This window comes from Thunnus thynnus, chromosome 9, assembly GCF_963924715.1.
Source record: "Thunnus thynnus chromosome 9, fThuThy2.1, whole genome shotgun sequence".
Taxonomy (NCBI): domain Eukaryota; kingdom Metazoa; phylum Chordata; class Actinopteri; order Scombriformes; family Scombridae; genus Thunnus; species Thunnus thynnus.
The window spans coordinates 9,920,779-9,937,381 of NC_089525.1; the positions used below are offsets into that span (position 1 = coordinate 9,920,779).

Consider the following 16,603-nt stretch of genomic DNA (forward strand, 5'->3'; position numbering starts at 1 on the left):
ATTAGTGTCACCAATTCAGCTTTCACCAAATGTGAAATATGGTTACAATCTGCCCTCCTGTTCCTGAGTTATGGTGTTGAATAATGGCCAGAAATGTTTTTTGCTCAACATTATGATGTCATAGTGAAGTTGACCTTTGACATTTTATTAAAATGTCACTTTATTCTATTAGACATTTGTGTGAAACTTGGTCATAATGAACATTTGAATTCTTGAGTTATGGCCAAAACATGTTTTGTGAGGTCACAGTGACCTTTGACCACAAATTTCTAATCAGTTCATCGTTGAGTACAAGCGGACGTTTGTGCCAGATGTAAATTTCCTCCAGGCGTTCATGAGATATCACATTCATGACAATGGGACGGATGTAAGGTCACAGCGACCTTTGACCACCAAAATCTAATCAGTTCATCCTTGAGTCCAAGTGGACGTTTGTGCCAAATCTGAGGAACTTCCCTCAAGGCGTTCCTGAGATATCACGTTAACAAGAATAGATCTGACGGACAACCCGAAAACATAAAAAAATGACAAAGTCAGTACAAAACAGCCATTTATTTTCATATCACTGTATTAAAGTTTAACACACAACACTATTTAAAGCGAATGGGTCTGGCCTTTTTTTCTCCAGTTCTGTGGTCACTTGAACACTGTAAACATTAAAACAACATTGTGTTTTATTTAATTTGCAATTAAACCTATTAGATCTTTATAATGGCACAAAAATTACACAATAGACGACCATGGAAGCATGCATGCATTGCAAAACAAACACAAAAAAAGGAAATACAGTACGATATCTAAGGCAATAAACAATAGTAACATGGGCAAAATTATTTGGACGCTTTGTCAAGTTTCTTTTTGCATTATTGCAGTTACGTGGTTAGGGGCTAGTAAACCTACTATGGAAGTCATACAGTTACATATAAACACATCCAAAGCACTGATAAAAACAAACAACAAAGACATTACCAGATCCTTGATCGGTTGTTGACAGGTTAGGAACAAATACATTTTGTTAAAGTGGGGGCTGTGTGTGGAAATTGTCCTGAAGCACAGATCTGTTATTTCAGCCATATACGGTAATGTACATGACTGATCTTAGATCAGTGTATTGGGTCAGTTCCCTTTAAACCCTAATGGATCTGAAGGTAGAGTCAGATCTACTCATCTGGCTTCCTCTTGGGCTTCTTTGGGTTGCGGGAGCGACTCTTGGCCTTGCACAGTGGGCAGATGGGAGCATTACGATGAATCTGCTGGTGGCAGGACAGGCAAGCCTGGAGGCAGGAGGAGGAATTTAGAGTAATCACTTCATATTATGTCCTTGCTGTCTTGTAGGGATCAGCAATAAGCAAGTAACTCTGTCAGTTGTCTCTGACAAAGTCTGTTCTTCTGTTAAGATTTAGGATGTTGTCTGACTTTGTTTTCTTACCATTTTCTACAACATCCTTTCAGCCAGTTACATCTTGGAAGTTAAAATGGGTGGTTTTTCATTTTTAAAGAAAGAAGCCTAATTAACTGTTTAATTGAAAATTGCTTCTCTATCCACTGACAATCCACTGACTATTTAAACTTACTTATTTGACTTTTTTTAACATCCTTTCTGCAGATATTTTACTTTGTAATGAGCAATACCTTCATAGGTGGGGGTTGCTGTCTGAAGGTGGCCGTCTGACGGGCATCTTGCTTCCTGGACACCTGGAGCTGCTGTGCTGCTGCTGCAGCGGCAGCAAGGGATTCTGGGATGGCGGGCTCATGTGGCTCCTTCTGCCACTCTGCTTTTTGCTTCTCAAAGTAACTGTTCAAAGCAAAGAAAGAAAGACACATGGCTAGCTGTGATTCTTATTTGGAGCTTATAAATCATACTACAGTTGAGATTATCCCATCTATGCTGTGTATCAAGAGACGTGGACGAACAAAACCAAATACACAAAGGAGACTTAAATTGGAGAACATTATTGTCAAGCTCACACATTCTCTTTGTATGTACACCCCTGAGCAGAAGTACAGTCATTGTGAAAGTGTTCGCATGCATGTGAGTGTGTCTCTGTGTGTGTGGGCAGGGGAGGGGAGGGCTGGGAGAGAAATTTGGCCTTGGACTTTATGCCTGACTGGCCCATTTTCAAAAATAAAAAGAAGTGATATCCTATTTCATTACGCTCTCTGGTTTCTCTCAAAATAGGTTTGTGATAGAGTAGAACTTTGAGCATTCACAGAACAAATTTGAAGGCTTATATTTTCTGTAACAATGATCCACTGAAGCTATAAACATTAATGCATATTTACAAGCACCATGTCATATTTCACATTAATGGTATGAATTCAATGTCAGTCTTGTTTTTATATAAGTTAATATTTCAGTTGGATTTTTTTTTTTTTTTTTTGCTAACACTGAGGTGTAGAGTGCTCAATTTTGTGCAGATATAAAAATGTACCTAACACCCCACAGGCCTGTGAGGTGTGATTTAATTTTCTTCAAAGTTGCTCCATCGCACCTTGAAATACAATTACAGTGGGCTCTAATAGGCAAAATTACTCTGCTGGCAGCAAGATGTGCAACTGATAGTTTTAAATCTCCACAGACACCTTCATTACTCTCTCGCTGTGTCGAGTCCTGTCTACAAAAGAAAACCACTGAAGAACAACAGTGGTGAGCAACAACTTTCTAAGGATCTCATAAACTCAGGGAACATCAGGGAGCGCGCTGCCAAGAAGGGGAAAAGAGAAGACGAACACCTGGCCAGAAATGAACTCATCATCTGAGCTTCCACACAGCACATGGCCAAGCTGAGAGGCCAGTCTGCCAACAATGCTGTCATCGTGCAGTAGCAGCGGTTCAGCACACTTCCTCACGAATAAAGTCAAGAAAATTTCAATTGGAGGTGATGTAAAAAAAACTCTTTACCAACCGAAATTTTAAAAAATGACAATTCATTTGGAAATTTGCTTTGTATTGTCATGTTAGGGAAGGACAGGAATGTCACATCTTTACAGCTCTACCTTTGAATGAAAGACCAGATCAACAACAGCAACAACAGAACAATTACAGGAAAACTGGGCCTGAATTTTGTTGTGATGGAAGAAAAAATTCACATGATTGACTAATGATTATGTAATTGTTTCAATGGACTTTGCTCCTCAACCTTAGATCATCTTGCTTCAGGAAAATGCAGGTCAAAAAACATTGGTGTGTTGTACACTTTTATGTAAATAAAGCAATGATTGCTTAAAGTTAGACTGTTACGGGAGCTTAACAAAATTGGCGCACTATGAACATATGAAAATCATTGAACATAAAAATGTAAGCAAAAGCAAGCAAGTTTTCTGAACTTTCTCTACTAATAAGTGTAATCCAAAATTTGTACTACAGATTCATTTGTGAAATCTTTGGTCTCAAAACATCTGATGTAGGATTCCCTGGCCTCCTTTGTTTACTGACACTCCTTATCCTTATCGAAAGAGACAGAAAAAAATAGAAATAGAGTTACTGTACATTAGACTGATCTCTCTCAGTGAACTGTTTTATCTCAAATATGAGAAAATATAAGTTTTCTAACTCCGTCAAAATCACATTAACAGAATTCCTCTTATGCCTTTTTAAATAATAACCAAATCGCTCTCTGTCCTCTGGTTGTGTCTAAATATTTTAAGGCCGTTTGTGTGCAACCCTAGTAACAAAAAAAGTGATCCACATGATTTCATGTCGGCCTATTACATAACTAACGTCTTCAATAACAATAACATATCAGTAACAAATTTCCAGTAGTTCTGTTGTTGCTGAGTCACTCTGACACAGTGACAGATGCTGTCATCAGGTCATGAATTATATCTATCTGAGCACTGATACTGCTGCATGGTTGTAGTTCAGCAACTGTTTACTGCAGAATAAACTATCCTTATTAATAGACCGAAGTAATGCCTCAGTATGTTTTGGGACTGCACTGGACTAATTCTCTTCAACTGGGTGGAAATTCTCAGTTTCTGTAAATGGGTAAACATTCGCTGATGTTTTCTGAACTTCAGTATACTATTCATCAATTATTGGCTGCAAAAACCTCTGCGTTAACAAGAATATTTTATGAGACCTAAAGATGATATAAAACATGACTGTAAACATGTACTAGTTCTCAATTTAAAGTACCAAGCAACACAACATCTTCTCAAAGGAATTCAGTGTGCATGCATGTGTGTGTGTGTGTGTGTGTATACTGACTCCAGAGACAGCTTCTCCTCTTCTTCGTTCAGGTTAGGGAGTCTGTGTAGACCTAAAGTCATCCTAAGGGCGTCAACATGTTCCTTCAGAGGTTTGTACTCATCATGCAGGCGGCGAGTCGTCTCTAGCAGCTTGTTCAAGTCATTCTCTGACTGCTTGATGGTGCTCTCCATCTGAGAGGACAGGATTAGGTATAAGAGAAAGTACACGTGCAACTTCCTCATACACGCTACAGACTTTAAAATCCTGAAACTGCTAGTTGCTAACACAAATAGTCAATATGTTATAATACAGACACTGAAATGCATTCACTATATCTGTATTATATGATACAGTTATAGATATATGTTTGTCCAACATCATTACTCTCAATGTTGATGCTAAATTTTACTCATCTAAACGCTGAAGTGGGATTTTAGTGCCACTTCCTATATAGAGAGTGCTTATCTCTGAATGTGGCACTCACCACATTGATATCTGCATGGATGAGCCGCAGCTCCTCCACATGTGCCATCTTCTCCTGTAAAAGGAGATCCATCTCTTGTTTGTACTCTTTTAAATGCTTCTCCTCAGATTCCAGAGCCTCAAACTCAATCTTCAGACGAGACTTAATCTTCTGCATCTGGATAGTCTTGTTCCTGTAGCCAGCGGCACAGACAAAAGACACAAGCTGACAGGTTATCTCCCTCACAGATGCAGATAAAAAGAGACAGATTTCCTCACGAAAACAAGATCTAAAACACCACACATATTCCATCTGTTATACAATGCTTTCAATTTCTGTATAATTAGTAGACGTAACAAGTGAATTGACTAATTACTCCTACGTGAATTAATGTATTCTGTACATGAATCACTGTATAGTACATCTGTTACTCCGGTATTAAGCGTTGCTGCAAAGAAAACATCAAGGTAAACAAACACCGTGTTGAGTGACAGGTTGCTAAGCTCGCCAGCTAAGTAGCTAGCTAGCTTAACCACCAATAATTAGCGGCGCACATCTGGCATTCTGTTGATACACATCTGGAAGGTTGAAGCATGTATGATTTGAACACGCACAAAAGCTACAACTTGTGTGTATTTATCTTTTATTTATTAGCCTGTAGTGATTGCTTGCCAATCCTAGTATCGGAAGACAAGCTAACGTAAGACGACAATGGCAGAAAGCCATTAAAGAAAGGGTCCGCAGCAGACCGGCTAATAGGAGCTAACTCAGAAACAAAAGCGAAGCCAGGGGGCTTGTTCGTGGCTTGCTAATGTTAGCTAAGATAGCGTCTCTCAAACACCTGGCTACCATTCATTTTCATTCAATATCCGAGTCTTACCGTATTTCCAAGATATTTTCTAATTTGCACATGATTTCTTGTTCGTCTGCCATGATTTAAACAGTCCGTGTCGTTCAGCCGGCCAGCTCAGTCACCGTAAAGGCCACAGTGGTCTCCTTGTTGTTAAAAACACAACAGCCTGTGTGAGCGCGCACACGAGCACGCGCCCGCAATGTGAACCCGTGGCTACGTGAGGTGTGTGTGTGTGTGTGTGTGTGTGTGTGTGTGTGTGTGTGTGTGAGCTCTCTACCGCACACAACCTGTGATTAAACTGATATACAAAGTATCCATTTCCCTTGAACCAGTGGTTCTCAAACTTTTTCACATCAAGGACCCCTAATTAGACCACGGACCCCCATTTGATAAGACGTTGTCCCACGGTCCCCATCTGATTTTTGCTTTTAGATGTTTTATTACAGAAAGTATATGAAACCCATAAACCAAAATAGTCATACATTCTGTCATTGTGTTACTTATGGATGGAATTACCGTGAAAATAAATTATCCACCTTTTTGCTGGGGACCCTTAGAACCCCCTCAAGGACCACTGGGGGTCCACGGAACCCACTTTAAGAACCAACACCTTAAACTATCTGTCACATTGAGATGGAAACAAATTAACATTAGCATGTAATGTTTATGAAATGCACCAAGTTTCTTTCTGAAGTTAACTTTGTCACTTTAGCTACCAGGATTCAGCTACAATTAGAGAAAGAGCTCCAGATCCTGCAAATATCATAATACTAATTTACAAGTAAAAGTGTTGCATTCAAATATTAGTAGCCTATATCATTATATTAATACATTAACACTATAGTTTTAATATAATGGAAGTAGGCCTATAAGCAAAAAACAAAGTAAGCATCAAAAGTTATAATACTTTGTTAAGGATGTACAGTGATATACTAGCCTTTTATTAGCCTCTAATATTGGTTTGTTACCAATGTGTTAATAAGTTAAACATAAACAATATTACATAGCTACCGTTGGGTTGCTTTTCCCATAGTAGTATATTGTATTTATTTTATCTGTAACTTAGTGTGACTACAGCTGTCAAGTAGTGGAGCAAAAAGTGCAAAATTTCCATCTCAAATGTAGTGAAGAAAAGGTTAATAACATGGAACAGCGTTTACATAGACTTGTACTTCTGCACCGTGCTTGGGTAAAACATTGGATGGGTGGGTGTGGGGGCTCCTTGAACAAATATTAGTATTTCTAAAATCCTGGCTATGGTCTCCACAGATATTCTCTTGTTACATCATGAGCAGTTAGTGGCCTGCAAAACAAACACACCACCACACCAACCCTGAAATCAGTGTTTGCCACAATAACACCTGCTTAAATCATGAACTGAAAGGATTATTAGATTAGCAGGAACTTCACTGCTACTGGAACATCAGGTGCTGCTGAGTTACTGTTGATTTCTGTTCCCGTCTAAATTCTTTTAGAAGAAAGATCAAGTCCAGGTCCTAAATGAGTGATACACAGACAAAACCTAATCAATATAGGAGGAAAAGGGTTCTCAGATGAAGGCTGCCTCTCTAAAATGTCTGCCATTGGATTAAATAAGAGAGAAGTACTTGGGAACAATACAATGGTCCATTCTCATTCAGTCTAATCCTTGTTGGTATTGCAAGCAGTTTCATATGACTCCACAGCGAAAAGGCTACTACAAGTACCTCTCTGAAGAAGTGTTTCGGCTACAGATTAAAAAAACACAAATGTCAACTGTAAGTAGCTACCTTTAATTGTTTATATTTTCATTTTCATTATGTTTCATATTTGGTTGAAACATTTAAGTTGCAACTGTAGTGGTTTGATTGGAATTTGTGGACTTGCTCTGTAATTTGAAGGCTACAAGAAGGCGTTAGTCCGTAAACCTAAGGAAGATTTTTAGAGCAAAGTGTATAAAATCATACACTGTTTCCTGATGTTTTTAATTTGTTCATTATCTACAAAGACATATACAGAAGCAAAGTTGGGATTTCATAAATATTCATGGGAACTCTCTGTTCAGTAAGGCTGTGGTACATTATTATTATTATTATTGTTATTATTAATGTTATTATTAATTTTATTATTATTATTATTATTATTATTATTATAGATACTAAAGAAAGCCTTCCTTGCTTTATAAATCTCAGAAAGGTTTATGAGGAATGGAGCAAACAATTTCTCCTTAATGCTGCTTTTTTTCTACAGTATTTTACAGTCTGTACCAATTAACTATAGATATGTGTATATGGTTTGATACTACTATGCAAGATATTAACGCTAAATGGGTGACAATGTTTTTACCCAATCGTTAATACTTATTCATCATGGAATGAACCCCATGTTCTCAGTAAAGTCTAAAATATACTGTGGGCTTCATTTTTTGATTGTAGTCCCCACCAACCTCTTGTGATTGGATGCTCCTGGTTGAACAGAAGAATGTAAGAAACACTCTTTTTGGTCATTTTGCTGTCAAAAAACCAACAAATTTACCATTATTTCAAAGAACCAACAAAGTTATTACAAATTTAGTAGTGCTCTTTCCACCCAGTTGTTGCTCTGCATGCTTCTTGATGCTTGTCCAGTGACACAGATGATTGCACAAACAGGATCTTTTCCTCCTGTATCTCAGTGTGAGTGTTTTCTCTGACAGATAAATGTCCGAGTTACAACCATGGATGCTGAGCTGGAGTTTGCCATCCTGCCCAGCACGACTGGCAAACAGCTTTTTGATCAGGTACGCTGTAAGTTGCAAACAAACAGACAATTGGATGGACAAATGTGTGATCATGTTATGTGTTGTTATTTTTAGATAGTGAAGACAATTGGGTTGAGGGAAACCTGGTTCTTTGGCCTCCAGTATCAGGACAGCAAAGGCTTCTCCACCTGGCTCAAGCTGAACAAGAGGGTGAGGAGAAAGTTTGTGTGTCTTACATCCCTTGATGGCATAACTTGACTCCCCTGACAGCTGGATTTAAATTAAGATGTAACCATGATTGTAGTTTTGGTAATCCTACTGTGTCTCCCCATTGAGGCTAACTAGCATCTAATTCTTCATTTCGGCACCCCTTGGCGATGGGGTGCCAATCCCAGGTGACAGCTCAAGATGTGAAGAGGGACAATCCTTTGTTGATTAAATTCAGGGGCAAGTTTTACCCTGAGGATGTGGCAGATGAACTGATCCAGGAGGCAACGCAGCGCCTCTTCTTTCTGCAGGTTGGAGATGAATACATGTACAAGAGCAGTGACGTTTTCACGATTCACACAACAAATTTACTATGCATATTGCTGAAAGAGCAGTAAAATTCATGCCAAATAACAACCCACAATCAGTTGAACACTCATTATTAGGAAAAGATTATAAACATATGGACAAAGTGGATATCACAGTTGTAAATAACGCTGTCTTATTCAAGTGTGGTACACTAACCCCGCAGATGCAAAGATAAATATGGAATCTCAGTCAAACAAATGCGATAAACTCTCTTAACGACCAGTGTGGTTTCATGATGACTCATGCAGATCCCTCACATCCTTCCATAAGGGAGTACATGCACACAAAAAATGGATCCAGGTGCACAAAATAAACATCAGAACACACAGGGTTTCTCTCTCTGCAAGTCACATTAACACTAATATCGTCATGTATGACACCCTTACACAGACATCACCATGTTACATAAGGGACTTGTTTTTTAAAACAGGTATTTCTGCCATTTTGTGTCTTAGGTAAAAGAGAGCATCCTTAATGATGACATATATTGTCCACCTGAGACTGCAGTGCTTTTGGCTTCATATGCAGTCCAGGTCAAACATGGAGACTACAGGAAAGACTATCATGTACCAGGATACCTTACAAGAGAGAAGCTGCTGCCACAAAGGTAGTAAGTCCTGGGGACATCAGTATTCACAAAAGTTTAACTTTATTCAGTCATCTGAATTCTAACTGCTGTGTCCTCTTTCCTGATAAAACCAGGGTTTTAGAGCAGCACAAGCTGAATAAGAATCAGTGGGAAGAAAGAATCCAGGTGTGGCATAAAGAGCACAAGGGAATGCTGAGGTACTGCAGTCTTACTACATAAGGCCATTAATGCACTTTTTGCAAGCAGGTGTTCTGTAGCACATTGTATTGTAATATTACTCCGCACCACAGAGAGGATGCCATGGTGGAGTACCTGAAGATAGCTCAGGATCTAGAGATGTATGGGGTCAACTACTTCAGCATCAAGAACAAGAAAGGATCAGAGTTGTGGTTGGGAGTGGACGCTTTGGGACTCAACATCTATGACAAAAAGGACAAGTGGGTCACAATTCAAGAACATGCTATATGTGTAAATCAAGGTTCATTGCTGGATGGCAGTGTTGGTCTGCCCATTGGTCTGTCTCTTTGTCTGTCAGTCAGTCCACTTCTTTGGTCCAGACAGTAATATCTCAACAACTATTGGATGGATTACCATGAAATTTTGTACAGTCATTCATTGTCTGTAGAGGATAAATCCTACTGAGTTTGGTGTTCTTATTTTTCCACCAGCAGGTGAAAGTTTTCACTTTTCTTGTGAAATATCTCAACAGCTAGAAGATGGACTGACACAAAAATGATGTATAGACTTTCATGGTTCCCAGACAATACATTCTAATGGTTTTGGTGACCTCCTGACTTTTTATGTAGTTCCACCATGAGATTGACATTTGTGGTTTTGAGTGGAATATCTCAATAACCATTGGATGGATTACAATGAATGAGTTTTGTGACCCTTAAATTTTTCATTTTGCTTTGTCGTCAGGTCACAATTTCATTTCAACCAATACTTTGATTTATGATCAAATACTTGCAATGACATCAGCCTCAGCTGTACTTGTGTATTAGCATATGCTAGTATGCAAATGCACTAAACTAAAATGGTGAATATGTTAAACATTATACACCATTATACATTATACTTGCTTAGCATCAGCATGTTAGTATTTTCATTGTGAGTATTTTAGCATGTCGATGTTAGCATTTAGCTCAAAGCACTGCTTTGCCTGAGTACAACTTCGCAGAGCTGCTAACTTGGCTGTAGACTCTCAGTATTGTTTTATTTGATGTTTTGTTCATGTCATAACTATGTTTAGAGTGTAAAAACATGATAACTTCATTAACTGTACCATACTTTAATGGTAAGTCATACCAATATTTTACAGGATGACCCCAAAGATTGGCTTTCCCTGGAGTGAAATCAGAAATATTTCCTTCAATGACAAGAAGTTCGTCATCAAACCAATCGACAAGAAAGCTCCGGTATGCAAGAACACTTTTATTAGTGCTTCTTAGTAGGTATTTATCTGCAGCAGCTACAGATTTTATGAAGCACATCACTACATGAAATACGGTCATGTCTTTTTTGCCAGGAACACTTAAAAGGATGGTTTAGGCCTATTTAGGGGGGGGGGGGACTGCTATTTATCTGACATGCCTAAAGTCAGACAAACTGAATGCCTTTCTGCAGCTTGATGATATGTTGAACTAGTTTATCCTAGTTTAACTAAGTTCATGGATGCGGGATTAATAGCTTTTCCTTCTCCAGTGCTTAGGGTTGAATACTTAGTACTAATTATCTTAGCATTAACATTTTTAATGAAAACATTTTCACAACTACAAACAAGATCCTACAATTACTTCTTCAAAGATATGCTTATCATTATTAATTCACTGTGGCTATAAAAAGATGCAAGAGAATCCCATATGCTTGTTACTGGTGAAATTACCAATTTTCCAAATGCATAAATTACAGTGAGTAATGTAATGAGAGAGCAGCTACCACTTGATCTCATTCACAAACATGAATTTAGCCCCACAATTCAAGATGCCTTCTGACTGCATGCACAGACTTAATGAAAGCATCCAAGAGTTTAGGAAATAGTAAAATTCCCTAAAAAACTGAACAGTCCCTCCAAATTATTTAAACATATGTTTTACTGTAAAACAGATGAGATGCTAATGATGTGTCATAAATCATTCAATATGTACTTAATGTTTTTTTTCTGTTAAAGGACTTTGTTTTCTATGTACCCCGTCTTCGCATCAACAAACGTATCCTGGCGTTGTGTATGGGGAACCATGACCTGTACATGCGCAGACGTAAACCTGACACCATCGAGGTGCAGCAGATGAAGGCCCAGGCCAGGGAGGAGAAGAACAAGAGGCAGATGGAAAGGTAAGAAAGGAGGAAATTATGACGCCTTATTTATTAATTTATTTATTATTTTCTTTATTTTTTTACAGTTTACAGGGTGTTCTCTCTGCTTGAAAAGAGAGAACTGTCAGGAGATATAGTTTTTTCAGATGTGTATTTATTCACAATTCTCCTGTCAGGGCTCTGCTCGAGACTGAGAAAAAAAAGCGAGAAAATGCTGAGAAGGAAACAGAGAAGATTGCCCGTGAGACCATGGAGCTGATGGAGAGATTGAGACAGATTGAAGAGCAGACAAAGAGAGCTCAAGATGGTCTGACAACTTTCTGAATACAAATTTTTCTCAACTTCAGTTTTATTTTTTCTGTTTAAGAACATTAAAAAAATGGCTTGGTATATTGAAGTATTTTTGATTTGGAGATTTATACAAAGCTTATACCATGTTGACTTGTCTATGTATATGTGGTGGATGTTTGTTAGCACATGTGCATTTGTGTTTCAGAGCTGGAGGAGCAGACTCGCAGGGCTCTTGAGTTAGAGAAGGAGAGGACACTCGCACAGAAGGAGGCTGAGAGTCTGGACAAAGACCGCAGAGCTGCAGTGGAGGCTAAAGCAGCCCTGCTACAACAGTCTGATACTCAGATGAAGAGCCAGGAAAGCCTGGTAGACGTGCGCAATACACTTTCATGCTGGGTTCAATTCATTTTTGGATAAAAAGATTAAATGATATGAGTGGATTTTCTCCAAACCTAAAAAGTTTAAAAAACTGGAGACCAATTTATTAATATAATTTCTGTGATCAAGGGCTCATTATGGTATCAAGTTTACCTAAAAGATAGAAACAAGTCAAGATATTGATATCATTAAGTGATACCTAAGGATACTGAAAGAAATTAACCTGAGCTGTGATTCTGCATTTGAACAGATACATGCATTCACACACACACACACACACACTCAGACATATTCTCACTAACAAACATACACACCCACAGACGGAGCACAATAAGATGAGGAGCGCTGTTAACTCTCTTCCCATTTGTGTGCACGTGTGTGTAGGCCACTGAGCTGGCAGAGCTTACCTCTAAGATCTCTCAGCTGGAAGAGGCCAAGAAGAAAAAGGATGAGGAGACAAATAGATGGCAGAAAAGGGTGAGAATCAATGAAAGAACCATGAGATAGATAAAAGATGAATCAAACATGAGCAAAGAGGGATGTCTGACACTACTAAGTGATAAAATAGAAGCAAGGCATCAACCAAAGAAGTATATCACTAGACTTTCAGACTGTTATTATGTGAATTTTGTAGGTATCATTAAGTTAAGTCGATTTTATTTGTGTAGACCAATATAACAAATTTGCCACAGGGGGACTTAAAATCTGTACAGCACCTTTAATGGGGAAAAAATGGAAGAAACCTCAGGAAGAGCAACAGAGGACGGATCCCTCCCAAGATGTGCCTAAAGTGTATGCAAATTGAAAATGAACAGACAGGATACCCAAATTTAAATTTCATATTTTTGGTGTGATTTACATATACAGTACAGTATGTTGATGTTTAGGGAGAGAGAAAAATACATTTTCTTTGGGTCAAATGCCCCTTTTAACAGTACTAAAATGAAGAGGTGAAAGAGCCACACGTCTGGAGAACCTCCAGTTATATTTTATTCATAAAGTACCTTAATTTATTTCAGTGTTGTGGTACAAATATGTTTTTTAGAGTGGGTAACCCATGTTTCAAATTGTACATATTACAGTTTGGAACAAATCTAATTGCACTTTAATATATAACCACAGTGCCTAACTACAAGTCGTGTGTGTTGACAGGCGATGATGGCAGAGGCTGATTTGGAGCGAACCAAAGAGGAGCTGAAGTCTAAACTCATGGGTGTCCACATCCAGGATTCAGTCCACCCTCATATGCATGATCACGATGAGACGGATGAGAGCAGCGCAGAGGCAAGTGCTGAGCTGACTTCTCCAGGCATGGTCCGTGATCGCAGCGAAGAGGAAAGAGTAACAGAGGCCCAGAAGAACCAGAGACTGCAGAAAAACTTGAAGGTAAGGTTAAGTGAATATAGTGAAATGTCCTGTTTGACAGATTTTCTGTTATCTAACTCACCCTCAGGTCAGAGACCATTTTCTGCCAGAGATTATAGCAATCCTGAAGATGTCCCAGAGCTCTCATGAGTGCAGACACATGAATAGGAAAATGCCTTCAATACTTTTTAATTAAAGGTTAGGTTCTGTTAATGATATGTTCTGTAAAGGATCCACCTGATCTGAATACTAATGCAAATGTGATACTGCCCTAAGTCGGCAGTTTCTCTAATGGCCACTGGATAATAGCATTAAATGAGCACACTCTCTCTTGCATTTTTAGCCTTGTTAGTGACATGGCTCTATAGATGGCAATGTTGGTCTGTCTGTCAGTCGGTCTACCACTTTGGTTCAGAAATATTTTAACAACTACTTGATGAATTGCCATGAAATTTGGTAGAGATATTCATGTTCCCCAGAGGATGGATCCCAATGACTTTGGTGATCCCTTGACTTTTCCTCTAGAGTCACCAGCAGGTCAGATTTCTCACATATTCAGAGAAATAGCTTGGCATCTAGAAGATGTACTGGCACAAAAGCTTGTACAGATACTCATTATATTAGTTGTCACAAGTTTTTATTCGTTGGGATTTACACAAGCCTTGAATTTATTTGTTGTCTACAGTAGATTTATGAAAAATTATGTAAAAGTTTTGATGTAAACTATAACAGTCAAAACCTCAGGGTCAAATGTGGCCCACAGGCCACTACTTGCCTACCACTGCTGTAGACCTTTACGGTGCATTCACTCGGTCTTGTTTTCAATCACTTTCATTCGCTTTCAATCACTGACTTCAGATTCACTTAGAAGATATGTGCTTTGAGTGATGTGTCTTAGCTTATCAGCTATGGTTGTTGCTACCTCCTTGACCTTCCTCATACAGTTTGTGGTATGGAAAGAACATTTTTGTGGCTGTTCATTGTTGTCTTTAAAGTGTCTCGGTACACTTGCTGCGTTGCCTGTTAATATGTATAGAGGTTTTGACTCTGTTTTAAAGATGGCAGCTTAATTGCCACCACCAAAAACTTGTATGTTACCAAGAATTAAGTGCACGCTATATAATTAAATCTTTTTGCAGGTATATTATCATTCTATTGGTTGCAAATCTCATCCAGACCTAAGCCTATTACAACTGAAATAAAATTGCTCTCTATCTCACAGCCAAAACAAGGTACCGTATGATGTTGCATTGAAGACTCAATACAAAAATGGACTTAATAACTATGGACAATAGAGTGTTTTCAGATGGGGATTGGGGGTAGTACAGGGGTGAGGGGAGAGGGGTAAGGCTTCTGAATAGTCTCCTAAAGAGTCTCAGGTAAGAGGATTTCATTCACTGTGTGTTTGTGTTCTCTTTCAGTTCCTGAGCACTGAGCTGGCTGGAGCTGTAGACGAGAGCAAGAAGACCCCCAATGACCTGATCCACGCTGAGAATGTGAAGGCAGGCCGTGACAAATACAAGACCCTACGTCAGATTCGTCAGGGCAACACCAAACAACGCATTGATGAATTTGAGTCCATGTGAGACAGTCTGCTGTAGGTCCACTCAGACTGACGGCAGGACAAGGATAATTGATGTTATTGGTCATATAGAGAGATTTTAGAAATATAAGTGCAGATTATTGCATAGATAGCTAATTGACCTAATAGAACAGGTTGAATATAACGGCAAATTATATTGATAATATGCTTTGATGCCTTTAATGATTTTAATGCCATTTTACCTGAAAAAAAGTCAGTGAGAAAATTAAAACTCTCCTTGGAAATACATTTTTATTTTCAAAAGACAAAGATTAGTTTTCTGAACATATGAGACAAACATATCATCACTGCTATCATTTATGAAAAGGTTTGCTGTTGTTCTTGTCAGTCTTATTACACACATTTGCAATTTCAATATAAAAAACCCCCCTCATCAATATTGATCGATGAAAGCAGCATCATTTAAGGTATTTGTTATTCTTACCACTAAATGTTAAATCCTATACTCCGTATCACAAATAAATACACAGAAACACCTTCAGTGAACTGAGTGCATTAGTTTCCACACGAATTAGTTAGCATCACCTTCAGTCTGACTAATGAGGTAAACTGTTGTGCATCTGAGGCGCAAAAAAAAAACAACCCAATTATCACCTTCAGATAGATGCTTAGTCCTAATAATATAAATAAACAGGGAATAAAAGTTACATTTCCACTGATGTGTTATATATAATCTTCTCCATTTTACTGCCATTTTACTGCCTCCACTCCTCCAAAAAAACACCACTATCAGATACGGAGCAACGACATCCAGCAACCCAGACTGTTCAAAGAAACAAGCAATCATGTTTTAATTTTTGTGTTCTGTTACTAAATGACAGAGAGTGAAAGGTCTTAAATTATTTATTTTTTTTTTCGATTAATTTAGTTTGGATAATGTTGTTTAGCTGTTTATCATCCTGCAGTCTGTAGGCTTCTCATATTAACTCTTGTTCACCCTTCTCATTTTGGTGACGTCCTCATTCATCTCATGGTGTCGAAAAACTAATAAAATAATCAGAGCCTTCATTGACCATCCCTATAACTGATATTTTTTATTTCGTTGAGGATGTCTTCGTGCTGTGATTAAAATCAGTGCTTGTGCGGGACAACTGTTGTGTATCTGACAGCATCTTTTGTTTATTAATCATGCAGCCAATCACAAAAAAACTTAAGGAACCTGCGCTACTAGTTCAAAACTAAAGTAGAAATTAAAGCGATTAAGAATGAATTCAATATATAATCCTGGCTTTTCTCGCGAGACCAAGGGTTAGTCCTA

The 16,603-nt window shown here is 38.3% G+C and overlaps 2 protein-coding genes across 6 annotated transcripts; one reads left to right on the forward strand and one right to left on the reverse strand.

Moving 5' to 3' along the window:
- Positions 1 to 533: 533 nt before the first annotated feature.
- zc4h2 (zinc finger, C4H2 domain containing) lies at positions 534 to 5,707 on the reverse strand. 2 transcript variants are annotated; one of them, XM_067598761.1, is made up of 5 exons: positions 5,536 to 5,703; positions 4,677 to 4,848; positions 4,211 to 4,383; positions 1,633 to 1,795; positions 534 to 1,274 (listed from the first exon to the last, which is right to left on the reverse strand). In XM_067598761.1, the coding sequence occupies exons 1-5, from the start codon at positions 5,586 to 5,588 to the stop codon at positions 1,161 to 1,163; spliced, it is 675 nt and encodes a 224-aa protein (XP_067454862.1). In that variant the 5' UTR covers positions 5,589 to 5,703; the 3' UTR covers positions 534 to 1,160. The 2 variants fall into 2 exon arrangements, with proteins under 2 accessions (XP_067454862.1, XP_067454863.1); XM_067598762.1 differs by lacking the exon at positions 1,633 to 1,795 and having other exon boundaries at positions 5,536 to 5,707.
- Positions 5,708 to 5,768: 61 nt separating this feature from the next.
- LOC137189094 (moesin-like) lies at positions 5,769 to 16,049 on the forward strand. Of its 4 annotated transcripts, none has more exons than XM_067598756.1 (15): positions 5,769 to 7,265; positions 7,923 to 7,970; positions 8,183 to 8,266; positions 8,342 to 8,437; positions 8,623 to 8,745; positions 9,259 to 9,410; positions 9,506 to 9,589; positions 9,683 to 9,829; positions 10,714 to 10,810; positions 11,563 to 11,726; positions 11,885 to 12,015; positions 12,205 to 12,371; positions 12,762 to 12,854; positions 13,530 to 13,763; positions 15,164 to 16,049. In XM_067598756.1, the coding sequence occupies exons 1-15, from the start codon at positions 7,182 to 7,184 to the stop codon at positions 15,326 to 15,328; spliced, it is 1,869 nt and encodes a 622-aa protein (XP_067454857.1). In that variant the 5' UTR covers positions 5,769 to 7,181; the 3' UTR covers positions 15,329 to 16,049. The 4 variants fall into 4 exon arrangements, with proteins under 4 accessions (XP_067454857.1, XP_067454858.1, XP_067454859.1 ...); XM_067598757.1 differs by having other exon boundaries at positions 12,205 to 12,365; XM_067598758.1 differs by lacking the exon at positions 7,923 to 7,970.
- Positions 16,050 to 16,603: the final 554 nt, after the last annotated feature.

Coding starts and splice junctions, on each gene's coding strand:
- LOC137189094 (XM_067598756.1), top strand. CDS start 7,182: ATGACTCCACAGCGAAAAGGCTACTACAAGTACCTCTCTGAAGAAGTG. Junction 7,971..8,182: donor TCCTGGTTGAACAGAAGAAT/GTAAGAAACACT, acceptor TTTCTCTGACAG/ATAAATGTCCGAGTTACAAC. Junction 12,372..12,761: donor GCCAGGAAAGCCTGGTAGAC/GTGCGCAATACA, acceptor ACGTGTGTGTAG/GCCACTGAGCTGGCAGAGCT.
- zc4h2 (XM_067598761.1), bottom strand. CDS start 5,588: ATGGCAGACGAACAAGAAATCATGTGCAAATTAGAAAATATCTTGGAA. Junction 4,384..4,676: donor TCCATGCAGATATCAATGTG/GTGAGTGCCACA, acceptor CTGTCCTCTCAG/ATGGAGAGCACCATCAAGCA. Junction 1,275..1,632: donor AGCAACCCCCACCTATGAAG/GTATTGCTCATT, acceptor TCCTGCCTCCAG/GCTTGCCTGTCCTGCCACCA.